This window comes from Juglans microcarpa x Juglans regia, chromosome 6S (assembly GCF_004785595.1).
Source record: "Juglans microcarpa x Juglans regia isolate MS1-56 chromosome 6S, Jm3101_v1.0, whole genome shotgun sequence".
Taxonomy (NCBI): Eukaryota; Viridiplantae; Streptophyta; class Magnoliopsida; order Fagales; family Juglandaceae; genus Juglans; species Juglans microcarpa x Juglans regia.
In genome coordinates, this window is record NC_054605.1 from 15197768 (window position 1) to 15221866 (window position 24099).

Genomic DNA, 24099 nt, shown 5'->3' on the forward strand with positions numbered 1-24099 from the left:
TTCTTTGGCTCACACATCTCCTTCGTGACCTTAGAATTTCTCTTCCACAGCAGCCTCTTCTCCCATGTGACATCAAAAGTACAATTTTTTTGAGCTCCAATCCCGTCTCTCACAAACGGGCCAAGCATGTTGAGTTAAACTACCACTTTCTTCGTGAACTTGTTGTTGCTGGTAAACTTCGCACCCAGTATGTGCCCTCTCACTTATAGGTTGCTAATATCTTCACCAAAAGTGTGCCTCGGCCTCTTTTTCAATTTTTTCGCTCCAAGTCTGTTCAAATCCGACGCTCAGCTTGTGGGGGGGTGTTGAGGATCATGCTGGGGATCCTCTGCCTTAATCTAAGGCTTTCCATTTGTATATCCATTGACCCGTAAATATAACAACTCTTTATTATTTCCATTCAATTGTAATCTTTCCATGCATGTACTTTCCATACACAAATATGTAATTACGTCTATATTTGAAATGGACTCACTAATGAAACATGTGGTGATTTTAAAACATTCTCAGTATAAATACCAAATAATGTAATATGTAGTAAATTGCATTGTGTTGCATGCATTTTAAATATTATATTTCTTTTTCTTAGATGCATTTAGGTAATTAGTTATTTCTAACTTTACTAATTTTTTACATAAAAATTAGCTTTCCATTTTCATATATTTTTATTATTGTGGACAATGTTAACATACTTATTGAAAACATTTATTTTATAAAATTAAACAACGAGTTTGAATGCTATATCAACATTTATTTTATGAAAAAATGTTCAAAACAAGTAGGCCTTTATGTTAAAAAAAAAAAAAAAAAACCAGATTTTTCTCCGGCCCGGGTCTAACCCAAGAAAACCTGGACCGGGTTTGAAACCCGGGTTCCGGTCCGGGTATACGGGCCAGAACCCAAATGAACAATCCTATTCAAGGACAAAGCCGAAGTTAAAGAACTGATTGATAGTGATTCAACGCAATGGAATGTGAATTGAATTTCTTAAGGAGAGTTTTTCAAGAGGAAGAAGCAGAATAAATTAGTAGGATCCCAACAAGCACATGCAACAACACTGATAGGCTATTCTGGAGATGCACAACAGATGAGAAATTTTCAGTAAGGAGCACATAACATCTCCAAGGAGAAATTCAAGACAGAAATAAAGGTCAGACCTCGAGGAATAACAATAAGGATAAAATATGGTCTGATATCTGGTGCATTAGAACAAAGAATGTAGTTAAATCTTTTTTATGGAGAGCATGTCATGAATCTCTTCCAACCAAATTGAGTCTGTTTAAAGAGCAAGTGGTTGATAATCCAAATTGTCCAATATGTCTTAATAATGAATAAAGAGCGGAACATGCCATTCGGAGGAGTTGTTCAACACAAGATGTATGGGAAATTTGCTCAAGGAAGATACAAAAGTGCAGGCTAGAAAATGACTCATTTTTTGGAGTAGTTAAAAAGATCTTTTGTTTCTAGACAAGGGATGAAATTGTAGAATTTGCAACAGTGGCTCACACAATATGGAAGAGAAGAAATTCTTTTATTTTTGAAGACATTTTTGAAGACTCATGCATTCTAAAAAAAACGAACAGAGACTGTAAAATAACTTTAAAAAAATTACATAAAAAACCTGCCACCAAGAGTTGGTCCCAAGAGATCTAATGAGATAGATTTTTTTTAATGTTTTTTAAAAAAATTCACAAAAATATTTAAAACAATTCCTCCTTAACAATTAAGTGAAAAAAATTGATAGATTTTATCGAGACACATCTTTTGGTGGATGCATCATTTCCCAAAAATAAAACGAACAGAGCCTGTTGCTCGAACATCTATTACCCATTACAACACATTCATATGAAAAAAATTTTGACATAAGTCTCACACTCCTACTCATCACTTAAAAATCATATTTCATATGATTTGAAATATGAAATATAAATAAAAAAGTAAAATCATATATTTTTAAGTAATGTGCAAAATGTAGAGCTTCTGAGTAGCACTTCTCTTCGTCATATGCCCCACTAAAGAAAAATTTTAAACATAAGTCTCACACTCTACACACCACTTAAAAATATATAATTTTATCATTTTACCCTCTATTTCATGAAATATGAAATATGAATTATGAGGATAAAAAAAATAAAATAACATATTTTTAAGTGTTGTGCATAGTCTGAGGCTTCTGTGTACAGCTGTGCTACGGATGAGTCACTATTCACGACTAATCCGTAGCACACGTTACATGTCCCATAATTTTTTTTTTTTTGGTGCAAAATGCATCAGACTTTCTAGCTTCTACCCCTCTCTTCCTCTCTCTCATCATCTCTCAGCGTCTCTCTCATCAACTCTCTCTCATCAACGGCTATCTCTCTCTCGCCAGCTCTTTCTCTCTCCTTAACTCTCTCTCATTGTCTCTCTCTCCTTGACTCTTTGTCACATCCCTCATCGTCTCTCTCAAATTGTCTCTCTTTCTCATCTATCATTCTCTCCTCAACTCTCTCTCATCAGATCTCTCTCATCAGATCTCCCTCTCATCCCTCATCGACTCTCTCATCGTATCTCTCACCTGCTCTCTCTCATCGTCTCTCTCTCAATCCAAACTCTCTCAGTCCAAGCTCTCTCTCATCATCTCTCTCAGTTAGGTAATAATTTTCAAATTTGAGAGATGTGTAATTTGGATGATGCCACGTAAGATGTGCAAAAGTGACTGCTCCTAATATTTCTCCTTCTAGGTAACACGATTCCCCACCAAATAAATGAACAAAACATTAATAGCACAAATAATCACTATCTAGGCACCGTCAATTCCTCACCAACATCCTATGCAATTCGGCTACCACAATGCAGAATTTAAGGTCGATACCAGCCAACCAACCAACCAACATAATCAAACGGTAACAAAACAATTCACTATAAAATAAATGAATCCAAATCATACTCAGTCCATAGATGTCTTTACCACCATGCTATAACAATCTCATAAGTCATCATTAGCTGATTGTAAAAGCATTCAAGCCTTTAAAACCTGTTACAACGATCTTAAGCTATCATATGCTGTTGATAAAGACATTCAAAGAGAGTAGAGTGATGTGGATTCAATTATTTGAGCAATGTTGTTTCTAACAACTCCTTTAACTAAACACACCAGCAAAGTATATCATCATTTCCACAACAGTCAACAGCACAAGAACACTAACATCATTAGACACCAAAAGTAGCTAACAAATAGTAATTGTTAAACAGATCAAACAAAAAAAGGTGAAAATCCAGAACTTACTCAGTTGCATATACCGTCAAGACTTTCAAATCTTTCTCAGTGACATACCCCTCAAAATGCACGCAATATAGTTGCAAAATAAGAGGGTTAGGTACACTTCGCAGACTACGTAGGCCGTGTGCCTCTGCAACTGAACAAGTTTTGTAGATTAGAAGTGCATCTCACACAAAATAAAAGAGGGCATCACTTCTCCAAGGTGATAAAACATCAATGAAAGATCTCAGACGCAAAATACCCATTAAATTACAATGAGACAAAAAGAGACAAAAAGCATCACAACAATAGGACCCTAGTTTCACTAGGTTAGAAAGGACTTGGGTACGAGTGTATGGCTAAGTCCCATATTGTTTTTGTTTTTATTTCTTTTATTTAAATGTTTAAAATAGTACTAGTGAATTTGTGTGTTTTTTTAACATTTATAAAAAAAAAAAAAAAGGGTAAAACATTTTGTGGGCAACTATTTTAAACATTTAAATTAAAAAAAAAAAAAAAAAAAAAAAAAAAAGCAATATCCACTAGAGGACACTTTTGACAAACACATTTAGAAGGCAACCAAACATTTTCCAACAAACTCATTGGCAGCAAGGGTTTTAAAAGCAAAATACTACCCAACAAGAAATTTCCTTAAGGCTAAGCTTGGGTATAGCCCTTTATTCATATGAAGAAATTTAATGGTATCCAAATCCTTGAAAAAGGACCATTAGGGAGGATTGGAGATGGGGCATCAGTCAATATCTGGAATGATAAGTTGCTGCCTAGACCAGTCTCTTTCAAGATCCAATCAACCATAAACGTATTTCAGGAAAATGTCAAAATTAAAGAACTAAATGATAGTGATTCAAAACAATGGAATATGAATTTGTTAAGGAGAGTTTTTTAAAAGGAAGAAGCAGAAGAAATTAGTAAGATCCCTATAAGCACATGCACTGATAGGCTATTCTGGAGATGCACAATAGATGAAAAATTTTCAATAAGGAGTGCATACCATCTTCAACGAGAAATTCAAGACAAAAATAAAGGTCAGACCTCGAGGAATAACAGCAAGGATAAAATATGGTCTGATATCTAGAGCATTAGAACTAGGAATGTAGTAAATCCTATTTGTGGAGAGCATGTCATGAATCTTTTCCAACCAAACTAAGGTCTGGTTTGCTTTCAAGACTAAAATCTAAAACTTTGAAAACCTCTCATCTCATCATTACAACTTTTTTAAATTCTCACACAAAATAAAATAAATAATTCAAGTTTTTCAATCTCAAAACAAAAATAATATTAAAAAATATATTTTAATAATATTTTATTCAACTTTTTAAATCTCATCTCATCTCTGAAAACAAACGAGACATCTATTCAAAAAGCAAGTGGTTGATAATCCAAACTTGGGGACTTTGCTCAAGGAAGATACAAAAGTGCAAGCTAGAAAATGACTCATTGAAGTAGTAAAAAAGATCTTCTGCTTCTTGACAAGGGATGAAATTGTAGAATTTGCAACAATGGCTCACAAAATAAATATGGAAGAGAAGAAAACCTTTTGTTTTTTAAGTCTCTTTTTTGCATCCATGCATTCTGGTGAACAAAGCAAACCAAGCTATTGAGGACTATAAGCAGCTAGACAAATCAATAGACATTATTGAGGACTATAACCTTCTCAATTACGAACTACAACTCCTATGCCAGTCATACATTTTGTCTTGACAAGACAAAACAAAATGAAACTCCTCCAGTCATACATGTTGATACCTACCACATTGATCAACATTAGCAACCTCCTCCAGAATGAAACTCAAGTAGAATACAACTCTTAACAAGACAAAATGTATGACTGACATAGAAATTATAGTTTGTAATTAGAAAGATTAAGGAGGAATACTCTTAGAATGAGAAGATCCCCATACCCAAATGTTTTCCTTGCAGAACCTATTAGTGCTTTATAAGTTGCCACTCTCCTCGAAACTGAAATTAAAGATCATTTTGGGAGGAGACTCATTACAAGTTGTTAATGCAAGTCAAGCATACGAGAACAAGTGAAACAGCACATGAATGATGATTGAGGATATAAGGAAAAACCTTTCCATGGCGGATTAGCTGGTTTATTCAATATTTTCCTGGTGCCAACAATGTAGCTCATGCTTTAGCTAAAAAATACCAAAGGGGTTAATGATTTGTTGATTGAAAAACTTTCCTCCTTGTATCTCTTTTTTCGTTTGAAAAGCAGTGAAAGCATAATTTTTTTTCAAAAAAAAAATATTTTCCTACAAATAATATTTCTAAATAGATTTTTAAATAAAACCCAGAGTTGAGTTACGGACGTCGGAAGAGATGGATCAGAACGCTTGGCTTGGTTTCTCAAAAAGAGAAAAAAATCGCTCAATTTAATCAGCGTCGTTCATTTGGGGAAAGAATCATCATTTCCATCTTGGACAAGAAGAGAATAAAGAAAAAGAAAATATTAATTGATCTCCAAAAGTGTCACACTGTCTCCGGTGCAAAAAGTGTGTTTTTTATAATATTTAAGAAAAAAAAAAACCACATGTAGGTACTGCATTTGTTACAGAAGAAAAAACATAAAGAAAAATAATAAATACACATCATTTTTCACAATACATTACACAACCATATTTCAAAATAAATGATATTTTAGTAAAATACCTTATAAAAATAAAGTCACTTTACAAAAATATCATCATTTTAAAATATGTATTGTGAAATATATTATGAAATATAGGGACAGGGTAGCGAGAGGCCTGCATCTACCCGCAAGGACCCATAGCAGGGGCGGGGGGCAGGCTGAACCGCACCGCACCATCCTACATAATAATAAAAAATTATTTTTTATATTTATATAAATAATTTATATAAATATATATTGTATATAAATATATACAACTTATTAAAAACTTGAATTCAAATTAATGAATTGACTTGACCTTCTTGGTCAACTTTTATATAAGAAGCGAAGAAAATACACTAGTTATTTTTAAGTAATATAAAACTTAAAAACAATTTAAAATATAAGTAAATTGTAATGAAATACCCACAATATTTTGTATAACACATTATACAACAATATGTTAAATGAGAGATATTTTTATAAAATTATATTATTTTTATAAAATATTTTACAAAAATATCTCTTATTTAATACATTATTATTCAATATATTGTACAAAATATTATAAGAAAATCATTTTCCGTTATCCAAACCTTCTCCCAAGAAGCAGGGGTTGGGTTACTGGTGTCGAGAGGTAACAGATAGACCCCCATCCATCCTACCCCACGCCCACTTCAATAGTGACTAAGGCACAATAGATCCAAAAATTATTTTCTGAGATTAAAAGTGATTGAAGTCACACCTTTGGATCCAAATTGTAAACTTAAATTTGTGAATAATATAATTTAAAAACTAATAACATATATTTTAAATTTCCTAATCCATATTTTGTATAAATCATAGTGTAGCCTAATGATTAATGTGACTTTTTTTATAAGAAATCAATGTAATACAAGTCTTACATTTCAACAATGTGAAACTCTAGTATTGTCTTGTGTAAAGACAATACAAGAATCTCCCATTACTTGGACATATTTGGTGACTCATTTAAAAAATGTTTAAAGAAAAAAAACACAAACTCATTTATACTAGTTTGCGTATTTGGTTACACATTTAATAATCAATTTAGCATCGTCCTTCTATAAAATACATAAATACGCCCCCCACAGTCCTTGTATGGTGCTGCCCACCTTGAGAGCTCACCACTTGGTACCATGGCTTATTTAAATAAATAATAAAAAAAACCTACATTCAAAAATATAAAATAGATAAGAATAAACTTTAGAAATCTCAATACTCTCTTATATATATGTTTTTATTTTTTTAATAAACCACATAACACAACATGCAGAGACAATAATTCGTATAAATGGTACAACACAACATTTCTCAAACAAAAATAACATTCCAACCAAAACTAGATCCTAAAAACATATCTCAATTGTAATTTTTTTTTAACTTAATGATTAAAGAAGTATTTTTTAAAAATATTTAAGAACTTTAAAAAAACTTTAATACAAAAAAATAAATTTTGATAACTTTTCTCAAAATCCACTCATCATGAATGTAGCAGTGGCATTTCTAAAAGTAAATTACTTGAAAAACTGCCACCAAGAGGTAGTCTCAAGAAATCTAACGAGAAATGTAAAATACATTTTTTTTATTTTATATATTTTTTAAATCACTTTATATATTTTAAAAAATTTCACAAAAACATTTAAAAACTTCCTTTAACAATTAAGTAAAAAACAGATTTTACTGACACGCATCTTTTGTTGGATGAATCATTTTCCAAAAAATAGAAACAGAGCCTGATGCTCTATCACCTGAACGACAGACAAAAATAACATCAGATTAAAATACTTAGACGTAAAGATGGGGGGCATCAGTTCTTTAAGATGAAATGGCATCACTGTAAATCTCAGACGCAAATTACCCATTACAACACTTATATTCGTCATATGCCCCACCAAATAGATGAACAAAACATTAATATCACAGATAATCACTATCTAGGCACCGTCAATTCCTCACCCACGTCCTATGCATTTCGGCTGCCACAATGCAGTATTTCAGGTGATCTTCAGGTCGATACCAACCAACCAACCAACATAAACAAACGGTAACAAAACAATTCACTATAAAATAAATGAACCCAAATCCCAATCAGCCCACAGATGTCTTTACCACCATGCTATAACAATCTCATAAGTCATCATTAGCAGATTGTAAAAGCATTCAAGCCTTTAAAACCTGTTACAACGATCTTAAGCTATCATATGCTGTTGATAAAGACATTCAAAGAGAGTAGAGTGATGTGGATTCAATTATTTGAGCAATATTGTTTCTAACAACTCCTTTAACTAAACATGCCAGTAAAGTATATCATCATTTCTACAACACTCAACAGCACAAGAACACTAACTTCAATAAACATCAAAAGTAGCAAACAAATAGTAATTGTTAAAAAGATCAAACAAAAAAAGGTGAAAATCCAGAACTTACTCAGTTGCATATACCGTCAAGACTTTCAAATCTTGCTCAGTGACATCCCTCAAAATGCACGCAATATAGTTGCAAAATAAGAGGGTTAGGTACACTTCGCAGACTACGTAGGACGTGTGCCTCTGTGCAACCGAACAAGTTTTGTATTAGATTTAAAGTGCATCTCACCCAAAATAAAAGAGGGCATCAGTTCTCCAAGGTGATAAAGCATCAATGAAAGATCTCAGACGCAAATTACCCATTAAATTACAATGAGATTCATCACTTGCCCAACCAAACTCTAAACACAGCAAAAACAGAGCACTTCAATTAAAAAGAGAAACAAAAAAGCATCACAACAATAGGACCCTAGTTTTGCTAGGTTAGAAAGGACTTGGGTATGAGTGTATGGCTAAGACCTATAACCGTGCCCTAGAAATTCAAATCGGTGGCGACATAAAATAGCGATCAGAACCTGTCGGGATTCATGGAGTCGTCACACTATAGTTCAGCGGATTGACAGACTTGATATGAATTTCTATCATCACCTCGCCAATTTACCTCACCACCATAACTATTTCCACAATAGACAAAAGATTTCAGCTTTAAAAAAACCAAGAAGAAGAAAAAAGGAGCACAATATAACTGTGAAAGGTAAAGCTCAGAACTTCTTAGAGGGTTGTGTTGCCGTCAACGACGGAATCGTTAGAGACCGTCTCCGGTACACAGCTAGATCTTCATCACTGCTTCACCTTTCAAAGAAAAAGATAATGAGAGAGAGAGAGAGAGAGAGAGAGAGAGATTTATAACGAAAGTATGTTGGGCGAGGCGGAATGAGAAAGATGTGCGTCGAAGAGGGTATTTATAGGCATGGACAACTGAAACCCTAATCTGCGAAGGGACCAGTTATGGGCGAATCGGGTCGGGTTCGACTTGCTGAACAAAGAAATAAAAATGGAAAATGATTGGGTGAGTCCAAATGTTACTCCTCGTATATTTTTTTATTTTTATTTTTTAAGAAAGTGATTATTAGTGAATTTTTGAATCTGTAAATTTTTTTTCCCAAAAATTAAGTATGTTTAAAATTATTTAAAAAATTATAATAATAATAATAATAATAAAAAAAAGTGCAATTAGACTTGGGCATGTTTGGGATACACATATAGAGTCATCCTAGCCATTGTCCATAAATAATTTCAATTTAGTTGTGTGCATAAATTTCAAAGGAATCAAGATTGTAAAGATTTTTATGTCAAATTTATCATCTAAAATGGGAAAGAATTACAAAAACTTACTCAGTTATTAATATGTTAAAAATCATAAAATTTAAATTTCAAAAGAACACTAACAAAATTAATCTTGTAAGTAAAATTGTAAGTATATGTAGCACTACTCATTTGATTATCAAATTAATTTCAGAGAAAATCTTGCATCTACCGATCATTTTACTAAGATTTTAAGGTGCAAGCTAATCTTGATCCTTATTACGGACCAATGGCATGAAGATCCAATATAAAAATTGATCTCATGCTTGATCGCTTTAGCAGCCTACTGAACCTATGAATAAAGACAATTTACATTATCATTGTTATTACTACAACAAATATTCCTTGGAATGTAACAAATTGGATCAAGATTTCTTACAATTTTTTTATCCACAATTGGATGAGATAAAGATAAACAGCCCATAAACCTCACAGCATTAAATGCTGCATGTATATCCATCCATACCTCTCTAAATTGTAAAATATGTTTCGATGAAAAATTTTTAAGAAATCTTAATCCGAGCCAAGTCCACATTTGAGTGAACAAACCAGTATGAAGAACCAGGCAACCAGTTCTAAAGGAAAATGGAAGGAACATGAACCGAAAAGGACGCTTATTGGAAGAAAAATTGCCCCAAAAAATGTAGAAAACAGTAGAAAATAGCCATGAATGGTAGATTGAATGAAAGGCTGACATTTGATTCTGTAAATCAATTTTCTTTTCCTTTCTTTTTCCCTCTTCGGCCATAAATTCACAGGGCTTATGGGCCATTAAATAAAGAGTTAACCCTCACTATTCCTTAAATCCTTCTCATTCTTGGTGAATGCAGGACTTGATCTGGGTCTCTGGTGCTGCTTCAATTGACTTTACCAGCTAACCTAATTGACGTCTTCAACTTCTCCAATATGATTTCATTGGAAAATGCTACTCACTGAACAATCATCATGAACACGCCAAATAGTTTCACCCAGCAGGTTTGCCACTGAAAGAACAGTCAACTGGGGGAAGTAGTTCTTCTCTGCAACTGGGATCGTGTTTGTAACAATCACCTCTTGCAACAGGCCGCTTGACAACCTCTCAATTGCAGGAGGCTGTAAAGAAAAAGTTAACGATAAAAGAGTCATATATTTGTTACCGTACACAATTTTAGGAATTTATACAATTTAGGACTCTGTTAATATTAGTTGTTCAGATTATCTTATCATGTATAGATGTTGAATATTAGGAATCAGTTAGACTCCATGTATAGCATATACTTCCGTGTATAGATGGAATTTACAAAATAATGAAAGGGGCTGAACACATAGGATTAAGTTTTTCAAACAAAGTTCTCTGAGCATTCTCGGTTTCTTAGTAATTTGACATGGTATCAGAGCCAAGTTCATAGTTTTCCTGCCATCTACTTGACCACTACTCGACCTGATATCTCCTATGCTGTTCATCAGGTCAGTCAGTTTATGTCTTCTCCTTGGCATCTCCATCTTGCTGCAATTCGACGCATCATCCGCTATCTTCGAGGTTCACCTACTCGTGGGTTGTTCTTTCCTACCGGCTCCTCCTCTCTTCAACTTGTTGCCTATAGTGACGTTGATTGGGCTGGGTGTCCGGATACACGTCGATCTACTACGGGTTGGTATATGTTTTTAGGTGATACCTTAATTTCTTGGAGATGTAAGAAACAAGATCATGTTTCTAAATCCTCTACTGAGTATCATTCTATGTCTACTGCTTATTCTGAAATTGTATGGCTATGCAGTCTTCTTGAGGAGTTTGGGTTTCCTCAGACTACTTCTATCCCTCTTCACGCTGATAATACTAGTGCTATTCAGATTGCCACCAATCTCGTTTTCCATGAACGCACCAAGCACATTGAAATTGATTGTCATTCTATTCGAGACACCTTGGAAAGTCGGGTCATATCTCTTCCTCACATCTCTTATGATCTCCAAGTGGCTAATGTCTTCACCAAAGCTATGACTCGACAGCGGCATCAATTTCTTGTTGGCAAATTGTTGCTGTTTGACTTACCAGCATCAATTTGAGGGGAGTGTTACCGTATACAATTTTAGGAATTTATACAATTTAGGACTCTGTTAATATTAACTGTACAAATTATCTTACCATGTATAGATGTTGAATATTAGGAATCAGTTAGACTCCGTGTCTAGCATATAGTTCCGTGTATAGATGGAATTTACAAAATAATGAAAGGGGCTGAACTCACAGGGTTAAGTTTTCCAACAAAGTTCTCTGAGCATTCTCGGTTTCTTAGCAATTTGACAATATTGAGATCGTCTAACCCAAAGGCCCGTGGGTAATCGTTGTTAATACCTCAAACACACTCACTTTTTAACCCAGAGGTCTGACAGTAAGATCTTGAAATCAGAATAAGCTCTAGTCAAAATACAGGCCCCAGCTTTATAGTTATGCAAGGAAGAAAAACTACCACTCAGAGAAGACTGATTGGGATATAATTACCTCTAACCAAATAAAATGAGTCTTACTACAAGTGTAGCATAAAAAGAAAATTTTCCTAGTATTTTTATAATTCGAGCATGGTGTAGGAGTAGGTAAGATAACTCTTTTCTGGCGATTATCTACCCAGAAATTTCTTTAGGGTTTGGCAGTATTTAGCATCTGCCCAGCATCAGACTGAATAAGAATGAATCACTCTGTATTTAGTATCTAGACTTCTTAGCAAAAAGGAGTTAATTTAAGTTACGAAACAAAAACAGAGATGGTTTGATAAAGTTAATATTCTCCCACTTCATTAAAATTTGTATGGTAATCTCATAAAGAAGCTAACAAGTTTGTGCTAAGCATCTAGAGAAACAAACAAGAAGAACTGCTGAAAATGAAGTCAATACCTGAACACAGCATGAGTGCAGCATGCATAGACCTCTCTGGCCCCCTCTTCATGTAAAAGAGCTGCACCTTTAGCAATGGTCCCTACAGCACACAACCAATTCACTAGTTATAAGCTTTATATGGGTTAAAAGGAAATGAATACAACCGATAATGTCTCTTTTCTTCAATTGAAGGAAGTTTCAGTGTTGGATTTTGGCATTCAAAAGCGCTTGACTCACCAGCAGTGTCAATCATGTCATCCATCATCACTGCAACTTTTCCTTTTACATCTCCAATCAGATTCATCACCTACAAGATGAACATTAGCCACGGTTTTTAGGACGTGAAAGACAAAACATGCTATACCGCTTTAGCACAAGTCTTCACAGACATCTAGTACAATATATAAGAGAATCAAGAATTTGACCAAGACATATGTAAGCTGAAAAAAAAAAAAAAAAAATTAACAGAGTACTGATGCAAAATTTACCTCAGCAACATTGTGTCCATAGCGCCTTTTGTCTACAATGGCTAAAGGTGCGTCAGATAATTTTTTTGCAAAAGCACGTGCCCTTGCTACCCCACCAACATCAGGGAAACAACTACCAAATCTTGAGAACTGATTGTCTTGCTGGCAAGATAATCAAGAATCACAGGCTAGAGTCCACATAACAAACATATCAGAGATCAGAGACCACTAAGATGTTGAAAGTCAACAATCAAGTGCATGGACTACTTTACCAGAGAATATACATGATCCACTGGGATATCGAAGTAACCCATGGACTGCCCAGAATGAAGGTCACAAGCTAGAACACGGTTAGCACCTGCTTCTGTGATAAGGTTTGCAACTAGTTTGGCTGCAATTGATTCGCGCCCTTGGGTCTGGGGAAAAAAGTTCATAGATGGAGAAGACAATGTTAGCCAGCCTATATAGAACACAATATAGTGCAAAATTTTACGAATCATTGATTTTCTTAAGATGCATTGGTAGAACCAATCATCTCAGTGACCAGTCAAATTCAAATGTACTACAGCAAAAGGATGACACTCGATTTCAAATCCTATCCTCCTTGTTGAAAACTAGAAGGGTTCATCCAGGATTTTTCTTTCTAATAGGTTTGACGATATGCCCTAGACCATTAAAATTGGAATAGTAGATTCCCAATGATCCCCATGTCGGGCAGATTTGCAATATGTAATGTTTATGTAAACTACAACAACTGATTTATTTCATAAACTCTCATTAAAGTACACTGCTATTTAGAACTTGCCTTTCTGTCAGCTCTAGCATATCCAAAATATGGAATCACTGCAGTAATGGTTTTGGCCGAAGCTCTACGACAAGCATCTATCATTACTAATAGCTCCATGAGATTCTCATTTGCAGGAGGGCAGGTAGGCTGTACTAGGTATACATCACATCCTCTGACACTCTCTTGCAACTGAACATATATTTCCCCATCTGCAAATCGCTTTATGTTGATCTTTCCGAGCTCCAGGCCCATGTACCAAGCAATTTCCTGGGGGCAAATAACAAAGTGCCTGGCAATATAAGCACAACATTCCAAAAATATACATGCGTGTGTGCATGATTGTGTGTGGGAGTGTTGTGTGCATATGTGGCTGGGTGCGAGTGTTCAAATGTGTATGTCTGTGTGCTAGAGAGCATGTCTATCTGCTGGCTAGGGAATAAATAACTATACCCAACACATTTTTGGGTGAAAAATATTTGTTCAAAAGCAAACATATAATCATTTAGGCAGTTGGCCTTGACCCTGAAGTATTCAAATCCTATAAAAAACTATAATATCCTGCAAATTTAAAGAGAAAAAATATTGATTCTGAAGCACAGGAATTCCTAAGAATTCTGACAGATTACTTCTTTAGATGGGCAAAGTTTAGACCAATTCCATTGAAGACAGTGAGGTTTTAACAAATAACCATAGCCAGATTAATCACAGATGTATAGCTGTACGGCACTTAGCAATGAAAAGCTGAACGACAAGTAATGAGATAACATCAATCGTCCAATGTTTACAAAAATCACAACTTGAAGATATTGAGCAGTGCCCAACCCTGGTCTGTAGATAATTTTCAGACCAATATCATCAGAGAGAATGGTGGCAACAACCATTAGAAGAAAAAACAAAAAAGCACAGGATAAACCACTCGCAACCTGCAAATTCAGTTTCTTTAAATGACTTATCAATCCACTAATTAATCCGAAAGCACTTCATTAACAAAACCTTGTTAATCCAAAGAACAAAAACAATAAAGTAATAGTCCTACCTGAGAAAGGATAGGATTTGCAGTGCCAGAAAATAATTTCAGCCTGGTACTAGTTCGGTTGACTATCTTCTCCGTGCGTGCAGTTTCCAAAAAGTTGGGTAGATTCCGCTCGTTAAGGATAGGAACAATGGGCTTCCCATTTATATTTTTGAACGGCTCGGATAGATCACATTTCTAATACCATAAAAGAATACCCAAATCAATAATATTTGATTGTTTGTATACTCCTGGGGTACTCTGTTTCTATTCTTATTTCAATAAAACTTACTTTTACCTATAAAAAAAATAATATTTGATAACGATCTAGTTTGCATATACCTCAAAAGAAAACCACAAACTTTGCTGGTATAAGCACATAGCAAAAGAATCAAACAGTAAATTAAATATGATTTGCAGATATTCACTTGGAGTTCAATATCCCATTTTCAAAGAATTTTAAAAAGAGAACTGTTACGACCATAACAACATTTCACAAAAGTAAATTAACTAAATTGACATGATTTCATATGATACGTTAAATCTAATTTACAATAAAAATAATTTTATAATAAGATGTATCATCAAGCAACCTCAGTTTGTGTGGCCAAAGCATTTCGCTTTTAAAAAAAAATTAGACTTCTAACCCAAACACGTTTAAAAAAAAACCATTGATATTACAGTCGAAAAAAAGTAATTGGAATACACAATGAAAAATGTTGAACTCTATTATATACTTTTGTTTTATTAGTTTCTATTGAAATTGCACTGGAATTGATGAACCCAACCAAAGCAAGCCCAATAATTCACATTTTGAAGCTGTACAATTTATGAAAAAAGAAGAAGGACAACAACAACAAAAAGAATAAAAAAGAAAACTTCGCATGTATATATTACTAGAGAGAGAGAGAGACTCAGAGAGAGAGAGAGAGAGAGATTACGAAGGTTTTATGGGCGTGAATTCTAGAGCGAGATTCGGAGGAGACAAACCGTCTATGGCTGAGAGTATAGCGAGAGAATAGAGACGAAGCAGAAGAAGAAGAAGCGGCAGCGGCAGAAGAAGAAGAAGCAAATGGCAGAGTCAGGGAGGCAGCAGCCATGGATTTCTATGAAGTAGGGGTAGGGTTCCGCTAAACCTTGAGAAGAGAGGGAGAGAAGGAGGGAGGAAAAGAGGGAGGTTCTTTCTATGGAGCTCTTTAATAATAATAATGGCGGGTCTTTGTGTTTTCCACTGGTTTCGGATTTTCGCACAAAACGTAGGGATGAGGGGAGGTGGGGACTGTGAAGAGAAAGTATATACGACGCCGTTTCGGGGCTGGCAACTTGGGCTGCTCTTTTTGGATTTACCAGTCAAATGCTCCAAATCTAAATCCTAGCCAACAAGTCTGCCACAAAAAAAAAAAAAAGTCTTTTTGTCCTAAAAAGTTAAATTAAAATAATAATAATAATAGTAATAATAGCATTAATAGAGAATACCATTTATTCTCCTCATTCCACGTGGCAGACCATAATCCATCCATATTTAATAAGAGAAAATATTTACAGCAACCTATGTGTGTGGCGGCTTAACATTGTAGGTTAAAAAAAAAAAAGTGATGCTACGTAAAGTGTGTAGAGAGTATAGACTTATGTATAGTCAATGAAATTATTACTTAAGAAATCAAAGGGAAAAAATACCTCTATTTTGTTATTATTTGTCCATGGGTCCAGATTTTTGTATTTAAATAAGAGAAATATTTTAGTTAAATATTAATGTATTTTGATATCATACATCAGATTATAAAATTATTTTTATTGTAAAATAAATCTAACATATCACATAAAATTACGATAGTATGTAAATAAACAAGCTTTTTTTGCGATGAAATTTTTCTGAAGGATGACATTTTTGGCTCGGCAGTCCACAGTCTTTTTTGTGTTTGCATGCCATAAAAAAGGGTAGAACGTCTATGGCAATAACGTTTTGACAGATCGTATGCTATGATTTAACAATGATAGTATGACAGCAATCATATGAAACACACGGGAAATACGTGATCTGTTTCTGCTGGGAAATGAGCATGCTTTGCCTCGGAAAATCTCATCATGAGAAGCAGAAGCTCTCAACCAATCAGTCATGAACTTGCCCAATCTTTTCCCATATTATGCAATCAGGATTTGCAGATACTCCGAAATCTATAGTGATTAAAGAAACAAATGAATTCCATGCCCTGGTCTTGGTCATGCTCTTAATTATTGCCCCCTTGGTATTCGTAGAGAGAGAGAGTTGCTTTTGGTTTTGGGTCCTTCAATTAGGATCGAGAATTGCTATAGATACAAAGAAATTACACAAAGTAAATCCACAAACTGATATAGTTTTATAATAAAAATAACTTTATAATTTAACATACCACATCAAGCCATATCAGTTTGTAGATTTATTTTTGTGTAATCATTTTGTGGCTAAAATATTTTCCATTAGAACCACGCTAAGTGGGAAAACGAACAAACAAGTACACAGCATGACATGACTAAGCATTCATGTTTCCTTTTTAAGCCGTAAACATGTTTCAAACGCTTGGAGAAGTCATTATTGGACAAATTTCTGGTTACAATGAGGGGAGACAAATATACAGAACATCACAAGCTGGAACATAGTTTCTTCTCATGCTTCAATGCATACATGATTTCTATTTTCTGGTAATGTTGAATGTTACACAGAGACTAGGGATCGATCGAATGTTACACCATAAAGAAGTGATCACCCCTAGTTAGAATTACATAGCCTGCCATGACCAGTCCTAATGTACCATTTCAGGCATACAGCAAAGAAGGTTCGGATCGGAGTTCAGGACTTCATTTGGCTATGGCACCTCCGAAGGTGTTGCCCAGTCATGTTCCTGAAGAAAGACAGAGAGTTGAAAAAGGAAAACAACGAAAACTAGGTTTATAAGTACTTTCATTAATGGACCTTTTTGTGGAGACACTTAAATACCGAAAAAAAAAAGTGGTCAGTGCAAGGTGGTGTATGGCGCAGAGAGAGAGTATACCTCAGGAGAAAGATGAGCTTGAGAGATGGAATTAAGCTGGCAGCTTTCCATATTTGCAAGTAACTGGATTACTGTTTTCAGACGAGGAACACTGCAAAAAATTATGACTCATATTAGCCAAGCGAACCAGGTTGCAAATAGAGTGGACTTTCTTTCATTCTGTGAAATGATTGTGGCTTATGTCCTCATGCAGGATGCATGCAATGCAGAGCATTATTACAGCAATGGTCACGAAATTGGCATGAAGATTGTGTTAGATTGGTAATTTAGATCCAAATCTGAAAAAATGGGGGGCAAACGGTATAAACAGGAAACCTTTAATTACCCTAAAAAAAGAAGAAGAAGAAAACTAGAGAATTGTAGTCAACAAATTACAATCTAGATTGCATTTTGCTGCCAAGAACAATTGTAGTTTGCAGAAGTCAACATGTTTCTATTTGACCCCTAGACTATAAATAGAAATGGCCAACAAGGAAATGGCTGGTGCGTAAAGCTGGATGATTGAGAAGGAAATTTCCACCTAATTCTAGATAAAAGTTCTTTCTGCAAACACAATGTGTTTCTACGTTTAAAGTTTCAAGATCTAAAATAGCAATGGAACGTGTTAAACTTCCCCATCTCCAACAAGGAAAGAGACCAAAAGTATTTCAAAATGTGTTCATAATCTGACATAAAGATGAGCCATGCCTATTTACATGTTTCCTTTGAAACTAGAGCGACTTCAGAAAGTTACTTGTGTATTAAACGCCATGCCAAGATCGATGGTAATCTAAAATAACAATGGTGTACAACATAAATGCAACCTTTGTAATCCTTTCTCCATATGCGCATCCAAGGATGAAATGACATGAGGCATCTGCTCCAACACCTGCAGCAGCACAATAGGAGAGGAATAGAAAGATCACAACTGTGGGTCTTGTTTCAGATATTCTATTCTTCTATATAATGTATATATAAACACATAGGTACTCCATGCTTATTGTGTGCAGCGGGTCTACGTACTTGCCCAGTATTCTTGATTACAGAGGTTTTTGCCAAAAGGTCCTTCGGAAGCTTTATCAGTTGGGCCTGCAGATGTTACAAAAATAATTTAAGAGTAATGGTGCACAATGGACTGTAAAGGAATATTAGTTGGTTTTTGAAAATTTAAGATGCTTTTGAGAAACATCAATTATGTACATGGTTCAAGAAAAAAAGAAAGTGAGGATCTTTCCTATGGAGGCTATGAAGAAAGATACTCTTGGAGCCGCCTTAGTTTGCCAAATACACTTCCAAGGAAAACGGTTACCATCATGAGGCCTAAGTACTTAATACGATGATCAAAAAATAAACTTTCTTTTCTAGGAAGGGGGCCCAAAGAATTTTATCCACACCTCCAAGACATAAAGAATACAAGACATTGACAATTTTAATGAAGGCATCAACTTCTGAGTAAAGGACTGCTTTAAAGAAACTAACATTCCATTAAGGGGAGCTATTGGAGAACTCTACCAGATCAACCATTGAGGCCTTTTGTACATGCCCAATGCCATAAACCTCTGGGAAAGCTTCCCTGATGATCATGTCTTCAACCTCAAATTTATGACTGGAAAAACCTCTCATCCTCTTATGATATTTTTCTCCACAAAACCCACCCACACACATCCCAACTTAGAATCAACCACGGCTCTCCGCAAGGCACTCCTCCCATGTTGGTAATGCAAATACCAGATCTCTAGAAGGGCCTGGTTAAACAGAAGCAAGTTTCGAACTCCTTAACCTCTCTTGGCAATCGGAGAGCACGTATTGGCCCAGTTTACTATGTAAAATTTGAACTCTTTACTAACCTGATCCATAGAAAGTTCTGTTCAGGCTCCTTTATTCTATTGGCCACACTAGTGGGGAGAGGAAACAGGGATAAGAAACATGTGAAAAAATTGGAAAGAATACTCTTGATTAAAGTAATCTTGCACCTTTAGACAAATAGATTCTCGTCCAACCAACCAACCGGTGGTCAACTTTCTCAATCACACCATCCCAAATAGAATTGGAGAATTCATTGCCACTTATATAGTATTTATTCTATCTAAACCTTTAAAACGGTTGATCAAAGTGTTCCCATATTGTCAGATTTCACATTTTTATATTAAAAATTATATAAAAGCTTGCCTTTTTTTTAGTTCATGTCCATTATCTCTCTAACTAGCCGCTGCTTCATCTTCTTGTCAACAAGGTATGAATGTTTAGTCACGCGTCTCAAAACCCACAGAGAAACAACCCAACTGTTCAGCGTCTATCAAAATTACTTCATTTGAAAAAAGAAAATGTAGTCTACCCTACCCACACCAATTTGACAAAAAAAAAAAAAAATTGGGAATTCCCCATCCTAAAATTCAATTTATGTCCTCCAATGCTATTTTCAGAATTCCCAAAAAAAAAAAAAAAAAAAGGAAAGAAGAATAAATTTTTGTACTCCGATGCTGATTGAACTCAGAGTTTCCCAAGTTCATCAAAATACAGAAGTTCTTTCTCAAGCACATTCTATTAGAATACACATTCTATTAGAATATAAATTAAATGGTTATATTCACATTCTAATCCGTTCAACAAAAATTGACATGCAAAACGGCTTTTTTTTATAGAAAACACGAGAAACCCATTTAGCCACTACGTACTCCACCTTCGAGAACGTGAAAATTCAATCACAAAAATACATCTTATACATGTGCCGAGAGAAAGAGGCGGAGGTAGAGAATTTACCTGAGAAGCGGAGGACTGTTGCATGAGGTGAAGAAGATTGGAGGTGGACTGAACGGTCTGAGAGATCTGATCGGCCACCAGAGCTTTGGCCGTGCCTTCTTTGCTGCTCCCACCGGTCGTCGAGGCTGCCATTTTTTTTCTTTCTTTTGCTTCTATTTCAGAACACGCTTTCTTTTTGGGGATTAATAATGACCAATTCCATTCTCAGGCCTAACTCCAGCTGCCTAGGAAACCCTTGCACTTACAGAAATTGTATTTACAGATTTTTTTTTTTTTTTTTCATGCGTTCCCCCTCCTCAAAAAAACAACCGTAGAAGTTTAAAACCACTCTAAGCTTGAACTCAAAACAAAGTCTCGAGCTTTCTCTCTCTTTTTCAAACTGTCTTTTAACGGAAAAAACATATAAAAGTTAATTGTAATCATCTGGAAGTCACAGTCCTGTTTCTGTTTCTTTGACCTTTGATTTAACCAGAATTATACGGGGCAGTAATGCAGTACAGGCTATAAATTGACAAACCTAGTTTTTTTTTTACAAGAAAGATATTTTAGCTATAGAATTATATAAAATTAAATTTATAAATTAACGTGATTTGATATGATACGTCAGATTGTAAAATTAATTTTATTATAAAATAGATCTCACAACTTCTATGAAGTTATATTAGTTTGTAGGTTTATTTTATATAATATATTTGTATCTATAACAATCTTTTTATAAAATAGTAGGTCACACTGATAAAAAATAATTTTTTTTACACTTTTTTAAGATGAAATTTACTTTTTTACAATGATTTATATGAGATTTATCTATTTAAAATTTGTACAAATTATTTTTATATATAGGATTTGCATGTTATGTCTAAAAAAAAAATTGAACATGATTTCCATATGTCGTGCATCCAAATCAATGGATGAAATAGTTCAGTTTGGGATTTGGGGCCTGTGGGACTTGAAAATAAGTTTGTGGTAACTAGGCTCGCTTGTAGCCCATGTACTTCAAAGATGACAAATAATCAAAACCTATTGTTTTCATATTTGAATTGGATACAAACTCGAGTTGAATATGATTCATTTAAAAGATGATTCGAGTTTTAACAGAATTTGGAATTGTATAAACTTGTTATTTATTTATTTTTTTAATTTTAATTTTACTTTGCAAAGAAATCATCTTATTTTTTCTAGAAAAATCTATTCCTAGGCCGGTTGAAGTTACCAACACCACACACCGTGATGTGGAGAACCCTATCTGGTCGCCACGTCACGGTTTTACACTTCTCACCCAAATGGGGTTCATCCTTTCACAGATTCATTCCTCCCCGTCTCCCTCACTTCCCTCTATCCATAACCAAAATCACCCAAAATCTCAAGTTCAATAGCATCGTCGTGCGAGAAAAAGATCCGCACCTACCAAGCCTTCATCCCTTTAGAGAGTTTCCTCCCTATCTCCCTCACTTCCCTCTGTCCGTAACCCACCAAAATCGCATTTCCAAAATCGTAGAGTTTGTTTCATCGTCGTGCAAGAAAAGGACCCACACCCACCAAGCCTCTCTAAGGCAATGCACCCACCAAGCCTCTCTTTTCCCTAGGTGATTTCTCGACCTGCACCTACCAAGCCTCTCTTTTCCCTAGCCCAAATCCGCTGCATCGCCATGCGAGAAGAGGCTTGGTGAGAGGCTCCACACCCACCAAGCCTCTATTTCCCTAGGCGATTTCTCAACATTTTGCATGTTCTTAACATTTTGCCTTTCTGAACATTTTGCAGGTTCCTTTCTCAACATTTTGCAGGTTCCACCCGTTTGTTTCCTTCACTCCCTGGTCCTCTCACTATCGGTTTCTCAACATTTTGCAGGTTCCACCTCCATTTCCTTCCCTCTTTGGCCCTCTCGCTCTCGGTTTCTCAACATTTTATAGGTTACTCCACCTCCATTTCCTTCATTCTCTTATAATTATCTCAGCTCGAATTTTTTATATTTGAGATAAGATTGGATAAGAGATTAGTTGTAAAACTTGATAATTGAACTGGATAAGATGGGTCTTCTATTTGTGGAGATTGAACTGGATTCTATGTTAGTGATTAACTGGTTGAGATCTCAAATATGTGGCATGTGGTATATGGAAGATTATTGGGAAGAAATACAAAGTCGTCTTGCTGGACTCCATGTTTCTTTTGTTCACTGCTATTGAGAAAGTAATTCGATTGCTGATGGCTTTGCTAAACTGGGTGCTAAATGATTAACTGGGTCTTGGACTTCGTTATCTGAGTTGCCTGCTCACATTAGAGGCAACATTCAGCTTGACAGAGGGGGCTTGCCCTATATTCGGAAAGTTCGCAGAGTTTGCTAGGGGACTTCTCTCCAGGTATGTCTTTCTTGCCTTGGTTTTTGTTCTTATTGACTTTATATTTTGTGCAGGTTTGTGTCTTGCAGGTCTTTCTTTGTGTTCAGTCTTGTTTTCTTTTGGTTTTGTCTTGTTGTCGAGTTTCTTTGGTTTTTGAGGCCTGGTTTTGGTTTTATTTTTATATTTGTAACCCTAGGCCTCCAGTTGTAACCACGGTTTTCTTCCGTCACAAGTGAGGGCTTATTAATAAAATTGGGACGGGTCACAATTGGACATGTGACTTGCGGCTCTTTAAAAAAAAAAAATTTGATAATGCCCATTTATTAATCAGAAGTTCAATTATTTGCATCTGTTCTGCCATACTTGTTAAGGAATTATGTGGATAGTTCCCTTTGAGCCCAAACTGTAAATTGCATTTCAACAAAGATATTGCATATAATGGACTGCAAGTGGGCACTGGGGGTAGCTAGCTCCTTTTCGCCAACTACATCAAATCATCTTCAGGATAATGGGTGGCCTTGTGCGTATTTTTTCTAATGAAATTGATGGAAAATTATATATAATGTCTCGGCCATTTGATGCAGATGGATGCGAGGCCAAGGTTGCAGTGTTTTAAATTTCGTACCGTACCGGCCGGTACGGTCGAAATTTTTCGTTTCGGTCGTCCGGCCGGTACAGGTACTATATCTGTTCCGTACCGGCCTGAATTTCGGCCTGTACCAGCCTATATTTCGGCCTGTATTTTTTTTTTTCATTTTTTCAAACTACAAGCTTATTTTTTAACCTCAATTTAGATTAGACTATTTATAATTTTTATATATATGTATTTATATATAATTTATTTATATATAGACTATTATTTTAGAATATAATTTTTATATATATTTATATATATAATTTATTCATATATCGACTATCCCGAAACGCTATCCCGAAACGGTACCGGTACCGAAATATTTCGTTCCAGTGCCTTGACCGGTACGGTATTCAAAACATTGCAAGGTTGTCTATCTTCGTGTTATTGTTTCCCATTCAAAAGTACTGAGTTCATTGGCATGTTATGTTGTGAAAAACGATGATAATAAAGTAAATTCAAACACGGGGAAAAACAAGCAATCACACGCGACACAGTATTTACGTGGTTCGGCAAATTGCCTACGTCCACGGGAGCTGCAGAGGATTTTTATTACTTGAGGAATCACAATATAATGTGTGTGGGACGGCTACTGTTCACTCTGATACAGTACAAGCCATAAAAATATCACTTATATATGTTATGCGACGGAAACCCTAAATTAGCAGAATTAGTA

At 35.1% G+C, this 24099-nt stretch overlaps 1 protein-coding gene, 1 long non-coding RNA gene, 6 other non-coding genes and 1 pseudogene across 14 annotated transcripts; all 9 read right to left on the reverse strand.

Moving 5' to 3' along the window:
* Positions 1–1699: 1699 nt before the first annotated feature.
* LOC121237062 lies at positions 1700–9193 on the reverse strand. 4 transcript variants are annotated; one of them, XR_005934867.1, is made up of 4 exons: positions 8325–9150; positions 7010–7957; positions 3269–3398; positions 2723–2901 (listed from the first exon to the last, which is right to left on the reverse strand). It is a non-coding gene; the product is annotated as an uncharacterized LOC121237062 (long non-coding RNA). The 4 variants fall into 4 exon arrangements; XR_005934868.1 differs by lacking the exons at positions 2723–2901; positions 3269–3398 and adding an exon at positions 1700–1820 and having other exon boundaries at positions 7646–7957; positions 8325–9149; XR_005934866.1 differs by lacking the exon at positions 2723–2901 and having other exon boundaries at positions 3122–3398.
* LOC121238022 lies at positions 3452–3514 on the reverse strand. Its single transcript, XR_005935067.1, has one exon. It is a non-coding gene; the product is annotated as a small nucleolar RNA Z101 (small nucleolar RNA).
* On the reverse strand, positions 5588–5683 carry LOC121238012. Its single transcript, XR_005935058.1, has one exon. It is a non-coding gene; the product is annotated as a small nucleolar RNA Z103 (small nucleolar RNA).
* On the reverse strand, positions 7697–7789 carry LOC121238021. Its single transcript, XR_005935066.1, has one exon. It is a non-coding gene; the product is annotated as a small nucleolar RNA Z101 (small nucleolar RNA).
* On the reverse strand, positions 8503–8598 carry LOC121238020. The gene has a single exon (XR_005935065.1). It is a non-coding gene; the product is annotated as a small nucleolar RNA Z101 (small nucleolar RNA).
* LOC121237977 lies at positions 8768–8856 on the reverse strand. The gene has a single exon (XR_005935025.1). It is a non-coding gene; the product is annotated as a small nucleolar RNA snoR14 (small nucleolar RNA).
* LOC121238026 lies at positions 8961–9052 on the reverse strand. Its single transcript, XR_005935071.1, has one exon. It is a non-coding gene; the product is annotated as a small nucleolar RNA U61 (small nucleolar RNA).
* A 972-nt stretch (positions 9194–10165) lies between the features above and the next one.
* On the reverse strand, positions 10166–15991 carry LOC121237063 (annotated as a pseudogene).
* LOC121237064 (tobamovirus multiplication protein 2B) lies at positions 14750–20768 on the reverse strand. Of its 4 annotated transcripts, XM_041133626.1 has the most exons (6): positions 20453–20766; positions 18716–18781; positions 18517–18581; positions 17714–17804; positions 16709–16859; positions 14750–14882 (listed from the first exon to the last, which is right to left on the reverse strand). In XM_041133626.1, the coding sequence occupies exons 1-5, from the start codon at positions 20582–20584 to the stop codon at positions 16827–16829; spliced, it is 387 nt and encodes a 128-aa protein (XP_040989560.1). In that variant the 5' UTR covers positions 20585–20766; the 3' UTR covers positions 14750–14882; positions 16709–16826. The 4 variants fall into 4 exon arrangements, with proteins under 4 accessions (XP_040989560.1, XP_040989559.1, XP_040989558.1 ...); XM_041133625.1 differs by lacking the exons at positions 14750–14882; positions 16709–16859 and adding an exon at positions 17326–17603; XM_041133624.1 differs by lacking the exons at positions 14750–14882; positions 16709–16859 and adding an exon at positions 17326–17562 and having other exon boundaries at positions 20453–20763.
* Positions 20769–24099: the final 3331 nt, after the last annotated feature.

Excerpts from the sequence above, each read along its gene's own strand:
- LOC121237064 (XM_041133624.1), bottom strand. The coding sequence starts at position 20,584 with ATGGCAGCCTCGACGACCGGTGGGAGCAGCAAAGAAGGCACGGCCAAA. Across the intron at positions 18,782-20,452 it reads AACAGTCCTCCGCTTCTCAG|GCCCAACTGATAAAGCTTCC; the intron begins GTAAATTCTCTA and ends TAACATCTGCAG. Across the intron at positions 18,582-18,715 it reads TAATCAAGAATACTGGGCAA|GTGTTGGAGCAGATGCCTCA; the intron begins GTACGTAGACCC and ends GTGCTGCTGCAG.